General features: G+C 55.9%; 2 protein-coding genes across 18 annotated transcripts in view; one reads left to right on the top strand and one right to left on the bottom strand.

Annotated features, from left to right (window-relative positions):
• Positions 1–6,469: 6,469 nt before the first annotated feature.
• On the bottom strand, positions 6,470–9,569 carry LOC128908172 (uncharacterized). The gene is made up of 3 exons (XM_054197815.1): positions 9,550–9,569; positions 9,420–9,496; positions 6,470–7,388 (listed from the first exon to the last, which is right to left on the bottom strand). Exons 1-3 carry the CDS (start codon positions 9,567–9,569, stop codon positions 6,853–6,855), a joined length of 633 nt encoding a protein of 210 aa, XP_054053790.1. The 3' UTR covers positions 6,470–6,852.
• Positions 9,570–9,762: 193 nt separating this feature from the next.
• WT1 (WT1 transcription factor) overlaps positions 9,763–17,477 on the top strand; it is a 144,765-nt gene continuing 137,050 nt past the window's right edge. For 14 of the 17 annotated variants that reach the window (XR_008466040.1, XR_008466041.1, XR_008466051.1 and 11 more), the window contains exons 1-3: positions 9,986–10,504; positions 14,780–14,902; positions 15,106–15,208. Coding sequence is in view for 4 of the 17 variants with exons in the window: in XM_054199337.1 (XP_054055312.1) it covers positions 10,114–10,504; positions 14,780–14,902; positions 15,106–15,208 (617 nt within the window). In the remaining 13 variants the exon portion in view is untranslated. Of the gene's footprint in view, positions 10,505–14,779; positions 14,903–15,105; positions 15,209–17,477 lie in introns of all 17 variants that reach the window. The other 3 variants (XR_008466052.1, XM_054199340.1, XM_054199339.1) reach the window with 1 other exon arrangement.

Below are 17,477 nucleotides of genomic sequence, written 5' to 3'. Positions count from 1 at the left end.
ACTGGTAGTATACTTTGTCTTGAGGAATGACCTTGCCTTGTTTCTGGATAAGAACTGCATGTTTCTGTCAGTGAAAGGCTGTGGAAGCTGTTTCTTTGAAGCAGGATATGATGACAGAAGCAAACTATTGTAACTGTGTAACACAGTGATGTTCTAATGTTTTAAGCATGAGTTGCTCAACAATAAGTTATTTAATTGGGTAAAAAGTTGCCTTTACATGAACCTCGGTATCTTAGAACAATAATTGTGTCTCGAGAATATAAGATTGTAAGGATAATATGCCCTTACCAGTATCTTCCTAATGTCGCAGTGACAGAATGCTTATAGAATATTTTCTGCATAAAAATCACTGCAAATATGTACTGAATGACACATTCCTTGAGACGAGGACCATAAAGCAGACCAAGGAATTTTTTTAAGACATCATTACTTGGGGGCTTCCTGTGAAGTTGATCTTGCAGTGTCATCCAAAGTTCCCTATTCCGATTTGACAATTTTATGGCTTTGGACTCTGACTCAGTTGTTCAAGGTAATTTTAGTCATTGGTTTGTGTGTCCTTGCATTTAGACACTGCCAAATGTAGTTGTTTGCAGAATATTTAGTTCAACTCAGAGGGCTTCTATTCTGGAGAGATGCTGTTGGAGGGAGCTCAGAGGAGGACAGCAGGAAAAATGAAAAGGACTAAATACGTGCAGCCTGAATAAGGGGAAGGAAAAGCTGGGATGAAGGGACATAATGGTCTATATGTAAGCATGAGAGAGAGAGAATTATGTCGAGTTTGGCAGGAGGATGTAATGAGTAATAGATGGAATGATGAAGGGGAAATAAAATTGGCTGGATGAAGAAAAGCTTCCTGACCACGAGATCTTGTTTGATTACTGAGGTTTCCCAGGGGACTTCTGTGATTTGGGAAAAGTTGTACAAGACTATTCAGAACCTTGCAGTGCTCCACAAAGCATAGCTCTGCGGTCACCTAATAACTTGGCATCCAGGAGTGGATAGTGCTTCCCATCTTTTAACTGTGCTTGAGGTTCTTTGGATTCCTTGCATTTGCTGGGCAGCCCAGAGCATCCCCTGTGTGCTGACCGGCCTATGGCTTCTCTTTTGGTTAGGATTACAAAAGAATATTCCAGTTTTTGAAGAAAACCTGCCTCCTCCAAGCTTGTACCTGCAAATGTGTTTACTGTGGTTATGGATTGATCCTGTTTCTTTGATGCTAAGTGCAGGAGACTGCAAGGTTGGATTCAGCTATCCAAAAACACATGATCTCTGAAGATGCATTAGGTGGCAATTGCATATGCCTTTGCGTATGTCCTCATAAATCTGGGCCCAAACCTTTACAATATCTGGATGGATATTATCGATAGATAATGTTAGAGTGGGGCATATTGCAAGTGTGAAATACTCTGAAATGCTTATTTGGCCGGAGAGGGTTATTTTGGTGCTTAAACAGAGACTAGTAAAATAAAAAAAATTATTCAAGAACTTTCATTCCATGATAAAGCACATGTAGTTATTACAAGGTGTTCATGTTACCCATACATAGAATTATTTCATTATAGATCTGGTGTCTGGCTAAAGCTGACTCATGTAGTTCCTCTGAGAGAAGTTTATCTGATGAAAAATTAAGTGTGTTTTTAGCTTTTATACAACCAATTTGCTGAACTTATTTTGACTTCTACCCGGAGGTTTTGAGAGTACATTGATAATTGAGAATCCACTTGGATTTAAACAATTAGGAGGGAAGCATGCAAAAACCCAGAAACCCAGAGGTGGTGAAGACCACCAGGCTTCTACTAATTGGGAAGCTCAGGTCATGGAGTTAGGAAAATGGTCTGCCAGGCTGTTTTGCTGGTGGGTCCCTTCTGCTCGGGCTTTCAGTATATTCCTTGTTTTCTAGCAGCTGCTCAAAGCAGTAGAACCCATTTTCTCAAATGCGCATAGAAATTGCAAAGGCGGCTGCTGCTCAGGGTGAAGCAATGCGATAAATATTGCTAAGAACTCAGTTTGGAAACTGCACACAATCCGACGTCTGCCCTGCTCCCAAGAGCTAACTGGTTGGAACTGTGGAAGCCCTGAATTTTGAAACAAATCACACAGAAATGTGAGTTTTTTCATGTAAGTTAATCTACTAATAAATAAAAAACCCCCATCTTCTTATAAGGATACACCTTCTTTGAATTATCTTCTTATTTGAATTTAATATTTATTATCTCATGGGGGCGTGATTAACTCTGTATCAATAGGCGCCTAAGTTGTACATTCTGAGATATAGCTAATGTCTACCAAAGAAAAAATATAAATCATTTAGATCTGGAACAGTGATCACAATGGAAGTTTCATTTGCAAAGGATTTATGGAGACTTGAAGTCAGTATTATGTTTTGAATAAATGCACCATTGACCAGTATCAGATTTCCATAGGCTTTATCTTGTTTTTTCAAAGCAACTGCTCATAAACTTTTTTAATATCTTGATTAGCATGATGGTGCTACTTGCAAATCTGTTCATAGAGCTATTAATCTATGATAGTGCAATCTAGAGAAAGGAATCACACTTGTTTAGTTGTTCCTTTCATTGTTTTATTTAAAAAAAACATAAAGAACAAGTTGACAGCCTTTCTTTGTGCCTTGTTTTTCTTCTTTCTTTTCAACTAACATTAAGTATTTCAAGGAAGGTTTGTCAAGGCATCACAAAAGTAGGTCTTAGTTCTGACCTGTACTTTAGGGAACTCTGCTTTCGTGTAATAGGAAGGAAAAACAAGTGGTAGATTTGCTCAGTATAAGAGTCCATGACTCAATGGCTACAGCAAAGTCTCAATGCTTTTAATTCCTGTGTCGTAGCAATACTCAGGCAAATTTAGCAGAATCAAACGTACATAAAATCTGAAAGGAAAGGCATCTCCTGTGTCTCATGAAGAAGAAATTTGACTTCTAAGGCAAGTTCAACACATGGGCTCCCTCCCTCCTCTCCTCTCTTGCCCCGCCTCTCCCTGAGAGCTGCACCTCTAACTCTCCCCGCGTATCTCACTCTCAGCAGGAGCTTTGCGAGACAAGTCTGTTGGTCGCAGTGGGCTCAGCAGAGGCTGCTGCTGAACAATGACAGTCACAGATGTGAAAACAGCCGAGTCCTGCAGTGACACGCTGGTGAGAACCGCACAGGCACCAGCACAGCCCAGTTAGGTTGTACTCCATTCTGTGGAGGACACCAGGGCTTCTGACACTGCCTGCAGCAGATCTCTCCTGGGCTGAGGCCCTGAAACCATGGAGTTTTCAGATGACCGTTCACCCTCGCAGCAAGAGCAGATATCCCATGCAGGAACACACAATACACACAAGGGAGAGACTGGCTGTAAAGCTTTGTGTTTGGAGAAAAAAATATATTAGGTGGGAAGCCTCAGAATAAAGAATTGGGAAAGCTCTTGTTTTGGTTGGAGCTACATTTTTGCTGCCTGTTGCTTCCAGCCAACTAGATGAGAAAAATGAGCTTGTTTGCCTTTTGTGTATTGCTGCAATCCACACGTATCAGTACATATAGTCCAGAGAGAGAAAAGACACATACCTTTATGCATGTGCAGTTAAATGAAGGACTAGGTATGCTCAGATACTAACGAAGCTAAAGGGGGCTGAGGGCAGTGGAATCTCTCCCCAGGCTGGGAAGGAGACGTTGGCGTATGCTGTGGTAATGGGGCTGGGAGCAGGGACTCACCGTGTTGCAATAGTTCTCCAGCTCCAGCCCTGCCACCCCCTCACAGGTCACATCCCTGGCAGACTACATGGAGCTGTGCTGCATAACGCAACAACCATGTGCGTTTCTTCGCTTACCCAAGGTCTCAGAGCACTCCACAAATGCTGCTGGAGCCTCCCAGTGTTCTGGCAAAACTACTGTCACCTCTTCTGTTTCTCCAGAGCATGCAGAAGGCATTGAACAGAACCCAAAAACATTTGTTCCTCATCTGCTTTAGGCTCTAGACATATTGTCTTCACTGCTTGTCTTTTGCACTCCCTGAACATCCTTGAGGCAAAGAGGATAAGCTTGTTTTTCCTCACAGTGTGGTGTGAGGTGTTAGACCCTGGTGGACTAAATTCCTTCAGCACTGATTTCAGTGGGACCACTCTTGCTCTAAAATACCCTTCATCAGGTGCTTACATGCATGAATTCCTCTGAAGTGTGTAGGATGAGAACAAAATCCCGTGAAAAGGGTTTAGATCCTCAGCTGAAGACAGACAGACCAGCCTCACTGTAGCCCCACTGGTTTCCCACTGAGGACGACTGGGCAAGAGAGTATCTTTGCACAGGGCTGCCAAAAGGCTTTGCAAGGACAAAGTGAGATTTGGACTTTGCTTGCGTTGTTAAAGTGTGTTTGTTCGAGAACGAAGTTGAAAGAAACAGGCATGGATGGTTAGTGTTTAGGAAAACACGTTCATAGCTAGTCTACTGGAGAAACAGGTATAAGACAATTCATCTTCTGTCCCTGTCCTGTGATACCCAACAGTTAGTGAGACCTGAGGCTGCTGGTGGCATCAGTTACAAACTACCTTTCCTTACCTGTGAGGTACCAGAAATACTGCAGTGTGTGTCTGGGGACAGCAGGTCTGCTTCAATTGGCGCTTTCCTAACACTTTTAACTGTATGAATGTTTGGTTTACATTTCTGATGTGTACCCATACTCAAAGATGATGTTTCAGGTGGCTCAAAGAATTCTTCAGGTTTGTGTCCATGACAGGTACTGTTACTGATTTGTTTCTATATCATTACATTTAGAATTCAGTATGCCTTTATAGCAGGGTCTGCATTCTACAACCAGGGAGAAATTCCTTAGCTGTCCATTACCGTATATGCCTTTATAATGTACCAAGTGTTAGGATATTTTTTTTTATTTTCCTCTCCCAAAATAATAATTTTATTGCTTTTCAAACCATTAGAGATAATGCTAAGAACTGAGCGTATTACCTAAGAGGTTTTTTTCCCCCCAATTTCTTTTGTAGGTAAGTACCAAATACCTATAAAAATCCTATATAATAGTTTTAACTGCTCCATAAGTATATCCCATTGTATATCTAAGACTTTTAAAATGTCACATATGCCGGATCTGAAAGATGTTACTGATACCCAGCTGCCTATGAACTCCTATTCACCAGAACCCCGGCGAGGGCAGGATGCACGGGGATACTTTATGGCCCTATACAGCTCCGTGATTTATGCTGCGCCTCGCCTTAGCGGTGCGCTAATAAATTTAGCAGAGACCCCGTAGTACCTCGTCCTCGGCTTCAGCCCCACCTCGCACCCCTCCGGCACGGCACCGGGCACCGCAGGGGTGCGGGGCGGGGGGTGTGAGCGGCCCGGGGGCGGCCGAGGCGGCGCGGCGGGGCCCGCAGGTGCGGGAGGAGGCGGAGCGGGGCCGTTCGGCGGGTTGAACGCGGGGTCAGGGCCGGGCGGCGGTCCCGGCGGGGTGCCGCGGGGCTGGGCTGGGCTCATCAATTTCCCCTGCTCGGTGCCTGCGTCCCGGCGCGGCACTAATGCGGAACAAATTGAGACATATCCTCTCCGTAATTAGTTCCAGCGTTTCAAAGATTTACGGTAAAATAATGGCCTGAGCCCCCACCGGCCGGGCACGGCGGTCGAGGCGCTGGGGAGGCGGCCCGGGGGACGGCGGCTCCCCCCGCCGCAGCTGCTCCCCTCCCCGATGCCGGTGGGGCCCGCAGCGGCGCGCATCGGCCGGGGGGAGCGCTCGGAGCGGGGAGCGTTCGGCTGGCGGAGCCCCGGGCCGCGCTGCCCTGGGTGTTGGGGGAAGGAGCCGGGGAGGAGGGAGGTGTGCGGGTCCCCGGACGGCGAGGGGCTGAGCCCTGCTCCGCTCAGCGGAGAGACGGGGAGGGGGCGCGCACCTTTCCCTCCTTGTGCCATCAGAAAGGGCTTTTTTACCCCCTTAAAGGATAAACGAAACGTCCTCTCCCCAGCTCGAAAGCATGTCAGTGCCCCCGCTAGCCCAGGCAGGGAAGGCCGGTCCCGCCTTGCCGGGGGCTGCCGGCTGCCGCGGTGCCCGCCGTGCTGGGGGAGGCGGGGAGGAATGCAGGATCGGGCCCGCCGTGATGAGTTCCTGCCCCTCGGCGCCCTGCGCTCCTGGAGATGCTTCGCAGCTTTGTTTCTGCTGCTCTTGGCACTTAAATAATCAAACTCTGATCAGCTCCCTGAGTGAAAGGAGACAGATCTCCCTGCGCGCTGTGAGCGGCTTGAGCAGGATTGGGAGGGCTGGGAATTTATCTCTGTTTAAATCAGTCTCCCCCACCTCCGAGCCGCGAGGAGATCGTTTATGGAGTTTAGTAAAGTGTAGTAAGAATTACCGGCCCATTAATTGGTTAGCATGGCAGGGGAGAAAGCGGAACGGGGAAACGCCGGCTGGGGAGGTGCTTCTGCACTGCTCAGGTCGGAGCAGGTTCCCGAGCCCGTTTTGCCCGGGATCGAGTGGGACTCTCAGTAGAATAATCCTCGTCCAGGAAATATCTGTTGTTTGGTCTTGTAGAGTATGCCTTTGAGCACAATCGAAGATTGAGCATTATCAGGAATTACCATAGCTACGGAATAGCGGGCAAAACAATAAAGCCTGATTGCTGCCTGGCAGAGATTTGGAACGGGCCGTGTTTGGAAGGCAGAGGGCAAAATGTTCCGGATCGTCTGGGTCTGGACACCGGCAAAGGAGATGCTGTCTCTGAACTGCCATCTCTCCGGCCATTGCTTTCAGCTGGGCAGCGAGGCCCAGACACGGGCGCCCGGTTTGCGGGGCATGGGGTGGTTTACAGCAGAGTGCGACTGGAATCGTGGTCGGGATGCCGGGGAAGAGGCGAGCAACCGTCCCCTATACGGGGGGAGCAGCTCGTCTCGGCATGCCGGGGCTTTCCTGAGGGGAGCTGTTGCCAGCGCTCCCGGCCCCGACTGGAAAAGTGCGGGGCGGGAGATTTTTATGTCTCCCTGGTGCTGGCTGTAGGGGAACGGCTGCGGAAAGTGGCGTTGACCGTTTCCAAAAAGTCCCCAGCCCGTCCGTGGGTAGAAGGGTCCGGGCTTCCCCCGTCCTCCTCCTCGGGCTGCACTGCTGAGGGTTTCTCCCGGGACATCCCCGCCCTTTTTGCGCCGGGTCCCGCACGGGTTGAGGCGGCCCGGGGGGGCGCAGGTGCCGGTGCAGGGCGCTGCGCGGGGCTGAGCCGGCGGCCCCGGAGCCCCCCCGGCCGAGCACGGCTTTCCCAGCCTCGCCGCAGGCGCTGACGGCAGCCGCGGGGAGGGAGGATGCGGTGATGGCCAAGGGATCTTCTTGTTTCACCGCGGGCAAGAGCGCGAGAGAGGCGAAGAGCTGGACGGGCTTCGGCAGTCCTTCCTTCCAGGTGGAATAACGCAGACCTAGGGGATCAAGAAAACATCTTTCCCTTTCAAGAAGATTTATCAAGCCATGTTATTTCACGAAAAGAAAAAAGCAAAACTAAACCCGCACTAGTTCGAAAAGTAGTCCGCTGCGGAAAGGCTTTTTCTGTTTGTACCAAGAGAGGTCTAGTTTTAACAGGAAATAAAATACCCCGCTTAGGCTGGCCGAAGACTTCTATTTCTGTATGTACGTTGCCGATTTTAGAGCCGGAGGTGAAAGGGACCAACCTCAGGTGTCGGTCCACCACAGAAGTGAGCAAACCCAGCAGCAGCCCCGCTCCCGAATCCGCATCTCCCCACAAGGCCCCTGCGGGTAGAGGGGCGGGGGGCGGCTGGTGTGTGCGGAGAGCCCCGGTGCGGTCGGAGCCGGGGAGCACGCCTCGGAGACGGGAGGTGTCAGAAGGGGCAGCGCACTCCCTCCCTCACGGGCATGGGCTGCGTTCACAAATGCCGTCTGAGAGTGGTTTTGTGTGTGCTCATCAGAAACGGCAGATCCTGTGAACCTAGGCGATCTTTAATATCGGCAAAGATAATAAACAAATCTTTCGCTCTTACGTTACACGTAGATTTCCGTAATAAATAGATTTAACCATCAAAAGAGGGATTTTAAAAGGGTATTCTCTAAAGATAGCTTGTGAAAATTAAAGTAATTTCACTAATAATAAAACCCGATGGGTTTGGTTAAAGAATTTAGAAAGAAAATGAAATTATACTTGGTTACTGTAATAAAGAGCTGTTTTAATTTATTTTGTTGTAGCATTTACTCTTTGAATTGTAAAACAGCGTTTCAAGATCGGCGATGCTTGCCGTAACCTTTAATGCCGCAGGGGAAAGGAAATACCCACGTGTAAATTGTCACCGGGAAGGCAACGGGCTGGCTCTTTCCAGCGGCAGGTAACCGTTCATGGCGTTTTCTTTATCATTTTAGCCGCGGAGGGAGGGTGAGGCGGCCGGGGAGGGTGCGGGTTCGTGCGGTGCGGGGTGTGCGCAGAGCGATGGCCACAGAGGCCGTGTCGGTGCCGCCGTTTTAACAGCGGCCGGGGAAGATGCGCAAGGTCCCGCGGGTCGCGGTGCTTCCCCCGCGTACTCTGCGCCGGGGCGCAGCTCCCAGGAGCCGTCCCACGCGTGCTCGTAGAAGCAACCCACCCCCACTCCCCCCCACCCCCGGTGGTTGTTAATTAGTAGTTTTGAAGGAAGACGGCAGGATCCTTCTTCTTGCGTTTGGTGAGAGCGTCTCCCGCGGGGGATGCAGCGGGGGTCGCCTTTGCCCCGGGTCCCGCCACGTCCCGCGGTGCTCTGCCGCCCGCCACGGGGCTTCCTGCCGGTCCCGCACCGCAGAAATCGTGGCATCCCTCGCTGCCAGGGCCGACCCGCAACCCTCCGTGTCGCCTGGAAGAACCGTCCGGGGATAACGTATGAAATGCCATGGGGGGCTCTCCCGCGGGATGCGCGCTGAGGAGCTGCTGTCCAGAAGGCTGGGGAGGGAAGAGAGAGTCCGGGGCTCCCCAGGTGCAGTGCCAGGTGAATCTCCCAAAAGCAGGTGACTCATAGCGCTGCGATCCTCCCCCGCCCGCCCAGCCGCTTCCTTCCCTCTCACACACGGGCAGGTCGCAGGGACGGGGCTGGGACCGGTCCCACGCCGGCCCCGGTCCCGTTGCAAAGGGCGGCCTCCCCTCCCCTCGCCGGCGGAGCCCTCGGTACCCTGGCACGGCCGGTTCCCTGAGGACAGGGAGCGCCCGCTGCGCGGGGGCGGGGGCCCGGGCAGGCGGCCCGGACCCCGCAGGAGCTCAGGGAGACGCGGGTTCCTCCCTTAGCGGGAGAGGCACCTGGAAAGACGCTTTCCCCTCGCAGGGACGGGGTCCGCCCGCCCCGGGCTGGGTCACTTCCCCCGGCTCCTGCAAGGGCGGAGGCTTCTCCGCGCCGTCCCCAGGGCCCGCGACCCCGCCGCCCTCGGGAGTGCCCACGGACACGCAGGGAGCTGGCGGGGGAAGTCATCCAGCACGTACTTACTGGCCACCTGGATCCCTCTAACAGTCTCGCAAGTCTCTCCTAAAAGCGAAGGGACGTTAGGGTGAGATTTAGTGGCACTTGCACCAGAAGAAGGGTGGGAGTGATGTGTAGGGGAGATATATTCTCCCACAGTAACCTCTCCCCCTCCATCCCCGGCTCCCCTCGCCCCCCCCCCCCTCCTTCCCCGCGTGTCTGGTCCGGCTGGGTTCAGCCGAGCGGGCTGTGGGCAGCCCCTCGGCGGAGGTTGTGTGAATGGAGGATCGGCGTGGCTGACTCCTCCTCCCCTGCAAGCGCCTCTATTTGAGCTTTGCAAAGTTGAGGGTGAGCAGGCATCCGAGGTGAGGCGTGCGAGGCGGCCGTGCCCCCCGAGCACGGACAGAGGGACACACGCACCGCCGAGACAGACGCCCAGCCACACGCTCCCCCCAGCCCTGCCCCTGCGCTGCGAGCGGGTGCGAGCCCGGAGGCGATCCTGGAGAACAACCTTTCCCTGTCGCTGTTGCCGGCTCCCGCAGGGCTGGACCCGGGGAGCTGCGTGGCGGAGCAAACTTCCCCCAAAGGGCTGAGCTCGCCGGCCTGGTGCCTGCAGCCGGAGCCGGCCTCCGGCTTGGCGGGCAGGGGCCAGGTGTCTTGGAACAAGTGCGGCCCGGGGGGAGACTGGCTGCCCGGCGGCAGGCAGAAGGTCTGCGAGCAGATGGGCTCCGATGTCCGAGACCTCAACGCGCTGCTTCCCTCCGTGCCCTCCCTGCCGGGCAACAGCAACTGCACCATGCCGGTGAGCAGCGCGGCGCAGTGGGCTCCCGTCCTGGACTTCCCTCCGGGGGCCTCCTACGGCTCGCTGGGGCCCCACTCCTTCATCAAGCAGGAGCCGAGCTGGAACGGGTCGGACCCCCACGAGGAGCAATACCTGAGCGCCTTCACCGTCCACTTCTCCGGCCAGTTCACCGGCACGGCCGGCGCTTGCCGCTACGGGCCCTTCGGCGCCCCGCCGCCCAGCCAGCCGCCCTCCGGCCAGGCTAGGATGTTCCCCAATGGGCCCTACCTGCCCAACTGCTTGGAGAGCCAGCAAGCGATTCGCAACCAGGGTAAGGGCAGCGCTGCCGGGCGCCCCGGGCTCGGGGTGGGGGGCCGGCCCCCGCAGGGCGCCCGCTGAGCCTCGCCGGGCCGCGCTTGATGTAAACACCGAGCCCAGCCTTTCTCGCCGCAGCAGCCGCGCAGGGTTCGGCGAGCCAGCCCTTCCCCGACTCCTTTCCCTCCCTGTGCGGCAGCCACGGCCCTCCGCGGATTTTTAGGAGCCACGAGTTGCTTGCCCTCCAGCCCCCCTGGGGGCAGCGGGCTGCGGCGGGCGGCTCTGCCATGGGGGATGGAGCTCCCGCCCACGCACCCCGGGCTGGAGCAGCCCCTCGCCTCGCAAAGGTTTGTCCGGGCCGGGGACGGCGCAAATGCTGGAATGGAGATGGGGCCGGTGCCCCGAGACAAATTCCCTCTACAAATCTTGGGGGTAAGGGGGAAACGTACCTCCAGACCTCCTCCTGAACCCGAACCTTAGTCCGCACCTTAGTGTTTTCAAGCCCCTTGTCGAATTAACGTGGGGAGCGCTGAATGCCCCCAGGCCGGGGTATGCAAACGGGGGCGCCTCGTAGTTTCTTTCCAGCGTCTGCGTGGCCGGGGCCGGCTGCGCTGTATCTCGCTGCGGCCCCCGGTGTTTGCACCGCCCTGAGAAATTCCCGTGGGCTGCTGCACGGCCGGGCGACGGGGCAGCCCCTGCGTGCGCCACCGGGATCATCGTCTAATCGTTTTTCTTCCAGTGGCTGCAGTGTAAACATCTGCTGGTGCAAACGCGAGGAAGAAAGGAGAGGGGGCGAGCGTGCAGAGAGCTTGCCCGAGCCCTTTCGGGTCTTGTTCCCCCCTCCTTCAGCTGGCCCCGTGTTGTTGAGCGCTTACCCCGCACACCCGGCGCCGCGGGAGTCTGGCCGAGGGGGAGCTCGGGCCGTCGCGGCCCCGAGACTCGAGGGAGGGAGGACCGGGAGCGGCGGAGGGTGCGCGGCCCGGCCGGAGCGGGGCTGACTCGCCGGGGTCCCGCCGCTTTTGGCGCGGGTTCGCCCGCACCCAGCCCGCAGCTGGGGCTAGCTGTGCGCCAGGGGGGCAACCACGTACCCGCAGGGAGGGGCTGGGGGCGACCGCCCCGGGAGGAGCCGGGGTGTCCCCGGCTCTCTGGAGACTGGCGAAGGGAGGCAGGGCGGGAGGCCAGAGAGGAGGCCGAGGCCGGGCGGGCGCTCTCTGTGCTGGCCGCCGAGGGGTGGCCCAAGGCCGGCGAGATGGCCCGGGGCGACCTTTGCATTAAGGAGAGGCGATGGCGGCGGCGGGGAGGCCGCCGGGCAGTGCCGGCTCGCGGTCCCGGTGCCACCGCTCCTCTGCCTTCGGCCCCCGGCCCCCGCTGTCCGCCCGGAGCCGGGCTCTAACGTCGGAAACCGAGCCCGGCTGGGAAAGACGGGCAGCATCCCTGGAGCTCGGGGGGAGGCTCGGCCGCGCCGGGCCAGCGGCGAGGCCCCGGGGCCACTGCGCGCCCCGCGGGGGCCTCTGGCTCCGACCGGCGGCGAGAGGCCTGCATAAAGCACGCCGGGCAGGGGATTTTTTTTTTTTAAGACATCTGTAAGGATTTTAGACATCGGAGAGGTTTTGTAATCGCTGGGCAGAAATACAGAGGAGAAGGTGGAGGGGAGGGCGAGTGAAATAAACTCGGCCCTAGGTGGGCGAGGGACAAAACAGCTGCGACCCTGCGCCGTCCTGTCGTCTGAGTTTAACCGCCCCGAAGAGAAACGGAGCCTTTAACGCACCAAAACACGGGGGCCTGCACCGGGCTTTGCTCGGTCTGCGGCACCCCAAGCCCTACACACACACACGCACCTGTGGGCGCCGGGGGAACCGGCGCATCTCTGCGCCGCCCCGGCCCCGCTGGGGTGGATCGAGGCCCTGCGAGAGCCTGGAGGAAGGCTCCGTCCCCGGGAGCAGGGGCCGTGTCCCGGCTCCCTCCCGTGCTCCGCAGGCCGAGCGGCCTCGCCGCGGGGACGGTCCCTCCGCCCGCGGGGGTGTCCCTTCAGCTCGGGGCTGTATCCTCGCGCGGGCAGCACTGGGGCTTTGCCACGACTATTTTTGGCGACACGCAGAGAGCTCCTTCGGCAAGGAGGAATTCGGCAAAGGGTGTTTTCTTTCTTTTTTTTTATTTTTTTTTTATTGGTGGGTGGATAAAATGTTCTTGCTTTGGCTCTCCTCAAGGTTGAACTCTTTTTTTTTTTTTTAGCTGGTTCCTCCGACCGTGGGAAAGATGCTACCTTGGCTCTGCGGTGACATTACTGCCAAGTCTGGGATGGGGTGGGGGTTAGGGAACTAAGGCTTTGAAACCTCTGCCCAGTTTTCCTCTTCTCCTTCTCCTCTTTCATCCAGCTGGGCTCCTCCGACAACTGGATGCCTCCAGCGGGCCCCGTTATGCAGCAGATGTACAACTTTCAATTATTTTCAGCACATTTTAATCAGGCTTGGCTCTGATAACGCCCTAATTAAAGAGACCTCACTATCGGCAGCTCGGTTCAGAACTCAACTTTCTTATCACATTCCTGAAGCTTTGGGTCAGGCAACACCGGAAAATGTGGCCAAAACCTCGTTCTGCTCCGAGCGGAGTTTTGAAGGTCACCGAAAGTCTGCGCCGGGCCAAAAGTAACGTAGAAAGTGTCAGTGTTTTCTGAAAGTTAAAAAAGAGGCAGAGGGAAATGGGGAAAAGGGAGTTGAAGGTTGAGCCTCTACCCCGAGGGCTAAGGGAGGAGATAAGGAGCGAGAAACAGCTGTGGGATGGGAGCCCGTAAGGTACCGGCCTGTCAACGCTGCTCGCATCGCTGCGAAAGGAGCTCTGCTCCGAGGGCGAGGGGGATGTGAGAGAGATTTGGCAGGGGACAAGCCAGTCCCACTTCCATCCCAGCCCTGCAGTCTCAGGGCCGGCTTAAAATCATCGCAAAGGCGGAGGTTTCAAAGTTCTGGATTTTTTCCCCTCCCCATTGCTCCATTTCTCCCGCGCAACCCCACAGGTTAATTAAGTCCTGTCATGTCGCTGGATCCAGGCTGCCTGCAGAGAAAATAAAATGGAGAAGCATCAACCGGATCTCTTGTTGCCTCTGCATTTTATTCTCTCTGAACCCCCTGTGATCATCGATCGGCGGTGGTGAAGCGGAGACCTGCACAGCGCCGAGCACCCGGCACCGAAAGAAACTTAGAGAGGAGCCTGAAAACATTCGCGCAGTCCCGAGTGCTCTCTCTCGAGTAACAAAATCACCCTCCGGCCACATGCCACATCCAGACGGGGCCGTGGAGGATGCCCGTGCTGAATAAGCGGGTTCAGAGAGAGATTTGGTTTCTTTTCCCAGCCCGCCTCGGACTTTTTGTTTTGTTTTGGTTTGGTTTTTTGGAAGAGTGACTCTCGGAGGAGCTTGGTTCTCGGGGTAAATGCTGATGAGCCGAGAAGCCTCTGAGATAATATTACTTTGTAATTACTTTTTTAGCTGAAGTTGTTTAGCCAGCTCCAAGTCATTAATGAAAGTTGGTGTCCAAGCACCTGATTTACGATTTCGTGTCGGCCCGGGGTCAGCAGAGGTGGTCTCTTTCCATCTGAATCTGCTCGGTGTAGGAAACAAAATAGGCTGTTTATTATTTTGGAGAGCAATTTTCGCTGAAAGGAGGAGTTTTATTTTTGCATGAAACATTCTGCCTCTTTATTGCAGACTCTTCAGAAAGCTGTTCTTAAAAAAAAAAAAAGAAAAGAAAAAAAGAAAGATTAAAGGGTAACTTCTAAATTGGAAACGGCAGAGGAGTACACTGAGCAGATGGGAATCTTCCTCTTTAATATGAGCAACAATTAATGAAAACATCCTTTTTATTGCCGAAGCCGATCTGTTCTCTTTAAACACGAACGAGACTTCCGACTTTCCGCCCCTCGGAGCGGGCTGCCCGGCTCGCCTCTGCCCGGGCGGGGGGGGTCCCGCGGGGGTCCCACCGCACCGCCCTGCGCCCGCAGCCTCGCCAAGAGCGTGTGATGGGGGGGGCGGGGGGGGGCAAGGTGGGACGGGGAACGAAGGGGCACAGCCTTGCCGTGTCTTTTTCCCCACCGTGGGCAGCAGCACCGGGTTGGGGGGGGGGAATCTATAACAGCGAAGCGTTTCGGCAGCGGGCGGCGGTGCCCTGGGTGCGGGGCGATGGGAGCCGGCGTCCGTGGGCTCCTCTCGCTCGACGCCCGCCCAGGGGGGGCTTCGCGGGGAGCTGGTGGCCGAGGGGGTTCGAGGCTCCTCTTAACCCCGCTGCGGTCTCTTCGGCAGGTTACAGCACCGTGGCCTTCGACGGGACCCCGAGCTATGGCCACACGCCGTCTCACCACGCCGCCCAGTTTACAAACCACTCCTTCAAACACGAGGACCCCATCAGCCAGCAGCCCTCGCTAGGTAATTTCAGCCTCCCGGCCGCGGGGACCCCTCTCAAAGGCCGCTGGCAACCCGGTGTCGCGCCGCTGTGCCCCCCCACTCCCAGGCACAGAGCTAGAGCTGCCCAGACGCTGGAGGAAGGGGCAGCCCCCGCTGCAGCCCAGGGCGGGGGACACACACGGACGGTCGCCGCAGGGCGTAACTCTTTGTGGTTTTCTCCGCAGGAGACCAGCAGTACTCGGTGCCTCCCCCGGTGTACGGCTGTCACACCCCCACCGACAGCTGCACGGGCAGCCAGGCCCTGCTCCTCCGGAACCCCTACAACAGGTACCTCCGCCGGCAGGCGGCTTTGCGCGGGTTGCTGCTCGGACCTGGCCTCTCCCCCGCACGCCGTTCCAACAGCGTTTTCTTTTCTGCGGGGAAACCGATTTTTTTTTTCCTTTCTCTAAAGAAAAACAAGATTCACACGTTAAACAAACAAACAAACAAAAACCAAAACACAAAAACCAACCAACCAAGCAAAAAACCCAACCCAAAACAAACACAAAAAACAAAACCAAAAACCCCAACAAAACCAAAAAAGCCGCCGCGCCCTCCGCCCCGGGCCCCGCCGTGTCTCGGAGCTTTCCCGGCCTCCTCGGGGGTGGCGGGGTGCGGCGGGGCCGCTCGGCGCTGGCCGAGTCCCCCCGGCGGGGCTCTGTCGCTGCGCTGCCGGCTGGGGGGAGCCGCGCTCCGGCGGCAGGTGCGGGCCGCCTCCAGGAAGCGGGCTGCCGGGCCTCCTTGGGACCCGCCTGTCCCGGACGGAGCCCGCTGGTGCGAAGGGTTTGGGATTTGCCCAGGTGCGCTCATCCGCTGGCGAGCACGGTTACGGGGAGCGGGCAGGCAATTAAAACTCAGCTCCGGACAGGGGCTTCGTTGTGCAGCCCAAGAGCCCTTCCCGTGGCTCCCAGGAGCAACGGGGACTGGCCTGCAGGGAGGTTATGAAAACGGGGCAATAAACCTATCGGATTTCCTTGCTGGGAGAAAGGTGCTCCTGGAGCTTTGCTGCAAGCACGAACTCTCTTTGCCAACGGACGGGTCCGTTGCGAGCGCGGCTTCCCGTTTTCGTTGGTCTGGCATTGGGGCTGGGCGTGTCTCTCCCGGTTTTACAACGTGTTTAGCGAGCAAAGAAGTTCCCCAAAATTTATTCTTCAACTTTTTGTGAACTTGGAGCCAGTCCCGTATCTTGGAGTTGCTAAGTAACTCTCGCACACAAAACAATATGCCTCGGCGAAGGAAGCCGTGAGCGGCTCCTCTTGTAGGCCGGTTATATCATCTCTGATTAATCAACACTGGACGTGGGACAACAAAATTCTGTCACTTCCAGAAGCCACTTCGCTAATGAACGTGAGCTGACGTCAAGGGAAGGAGGGAATGAGGTAATGAAGGAAGGAAAGAAGCCTATCCAGAGAGATTATCTTGCAGAATAATTGGCGGGGCGAACTCCTGCGCTCAAGTGACAGAGATTGCTCGCCTCGCAGGGAAATCTATAAATACGGTCGTAGGGAGGCTTGGACAGGGCAGCCCCGAGACGCCGCGGGGCAGCCGCCGCTCTCCCCGCCCACCCCCCACCCCGGGCCTCCGGGTTCGCCCTCGCCGTCCCCTGCCCGGCTCCGGTGTCGGGGCTCCCGGCGGCGGCGGCACTAGCACCGCGGGCACTCCCCCCCTGTTTGTACGTTTAGTGGAGCAAGGCCGGTCCTGGGAGGTGTGATCCCGATAGGAAACCCGCTGCTTGTGCGGGAGCTCTCTCCTCCATGTGCCGCTCCCGAGGAAGCGTCGGGAAGGGGTGGGCACAGCCTGGCATCGCCCTAACGCTGCCACCTCCCGCCCAGCGCTCCGGGACACGGACCTGGGCAGCGCTGCGGGGCCGATTCCTTCCCAATCTTAGCCTTGATCCTACTCTGCCCCCCGGGAATTTTACTGCTTACTTCGGTAGGATAAGGATTTAAGCCCTTAAACCTCACACAAGCCAATACTGGTGTGTGTGTGTGGGGTGAGTCAGGGCAGAGCTGGTGGAGGGCAGATCCAGTTGTGCAAAGCCTGTGCCAGCATCCAAGCCCCAGCAGGTGGGTGAGCTCGGTACGGCCTCCCCTCGTCCCTCCCGCACGTGTTCAAAAGCATCTGGAAAAAAAAAACAAAACAAACCACACGGTTTTCCTGCGACACAACTGTTCTTCCTAGAAAGTGTTGTCAAGAAAGTGGGTGACTAGTTACCGTGCAAAAACGGGCGTGACTCATTAGCCACATTTCCAACGGCCTGAAAACCGACAGCACTGCCTTAGCCAATATTCATACTGATCTCGCAGAACCTTTATTATTACATTAAGGTGTTTTTTTTAAGACCACGTTTATTCCGTACCTCCTTCACGAAGATTTACTTTGCTTTTCGCAGTTCAGGTCAAGTTTGCCAGCTCTTTTTTGACAACTGGAGCGCCAGGACGGGCAGGGATGGGGCGATGAGGCTGCCCGCGGCCGTGCCCCTGCGTGCTGCGCGCCTCCCTGCGCGCCCAGTGAGCGCTGCGCGCAGTGAGCGCGCAGAGGACGGTGCTCACCCCCG

This window comes from Rissa tridactyla, chromosome 4 (assembly GCF_028500815.1).
Source record: "Rissa tridactyla isolate bRisTri1 chromosome 4, bRisTri1.patW.cur.20221130, whole genome shotgun sequence".
NCBI classification, from domain to species: Eukaryota; Metazoa; Chordata; class Aves; order Charadriiformes; family Laridae; genus Rissa; species Rissa tridactyla.
The sequence above is the reverse complement of the archived record's forward strand: the minus strand, read 5'-3'. Positions and strand labels throughout refer to the sequence as shown.

Coding starts and splice junctions, on each gene's coding strand:
- LOC128908172 (XM_054197815.1), bottom strand. CDS start 9,569: ATGGAGGGGGAGAGGTTACT. Junction 9,497..9,549: donor ATGGAGGGGGAGAGGTTACT/GTGGGAGAATAT, acceptor TTCTGGTGCAAG/TGCCACTAAATCTCACCCTA. Junction 7,389..9,419: donor TAGAGGGATCCAGGTGGCCA/GTAAGTACGTGC, acceptor TTGATCCCCTAG/GTCTGCGTTATTCCACCTGG.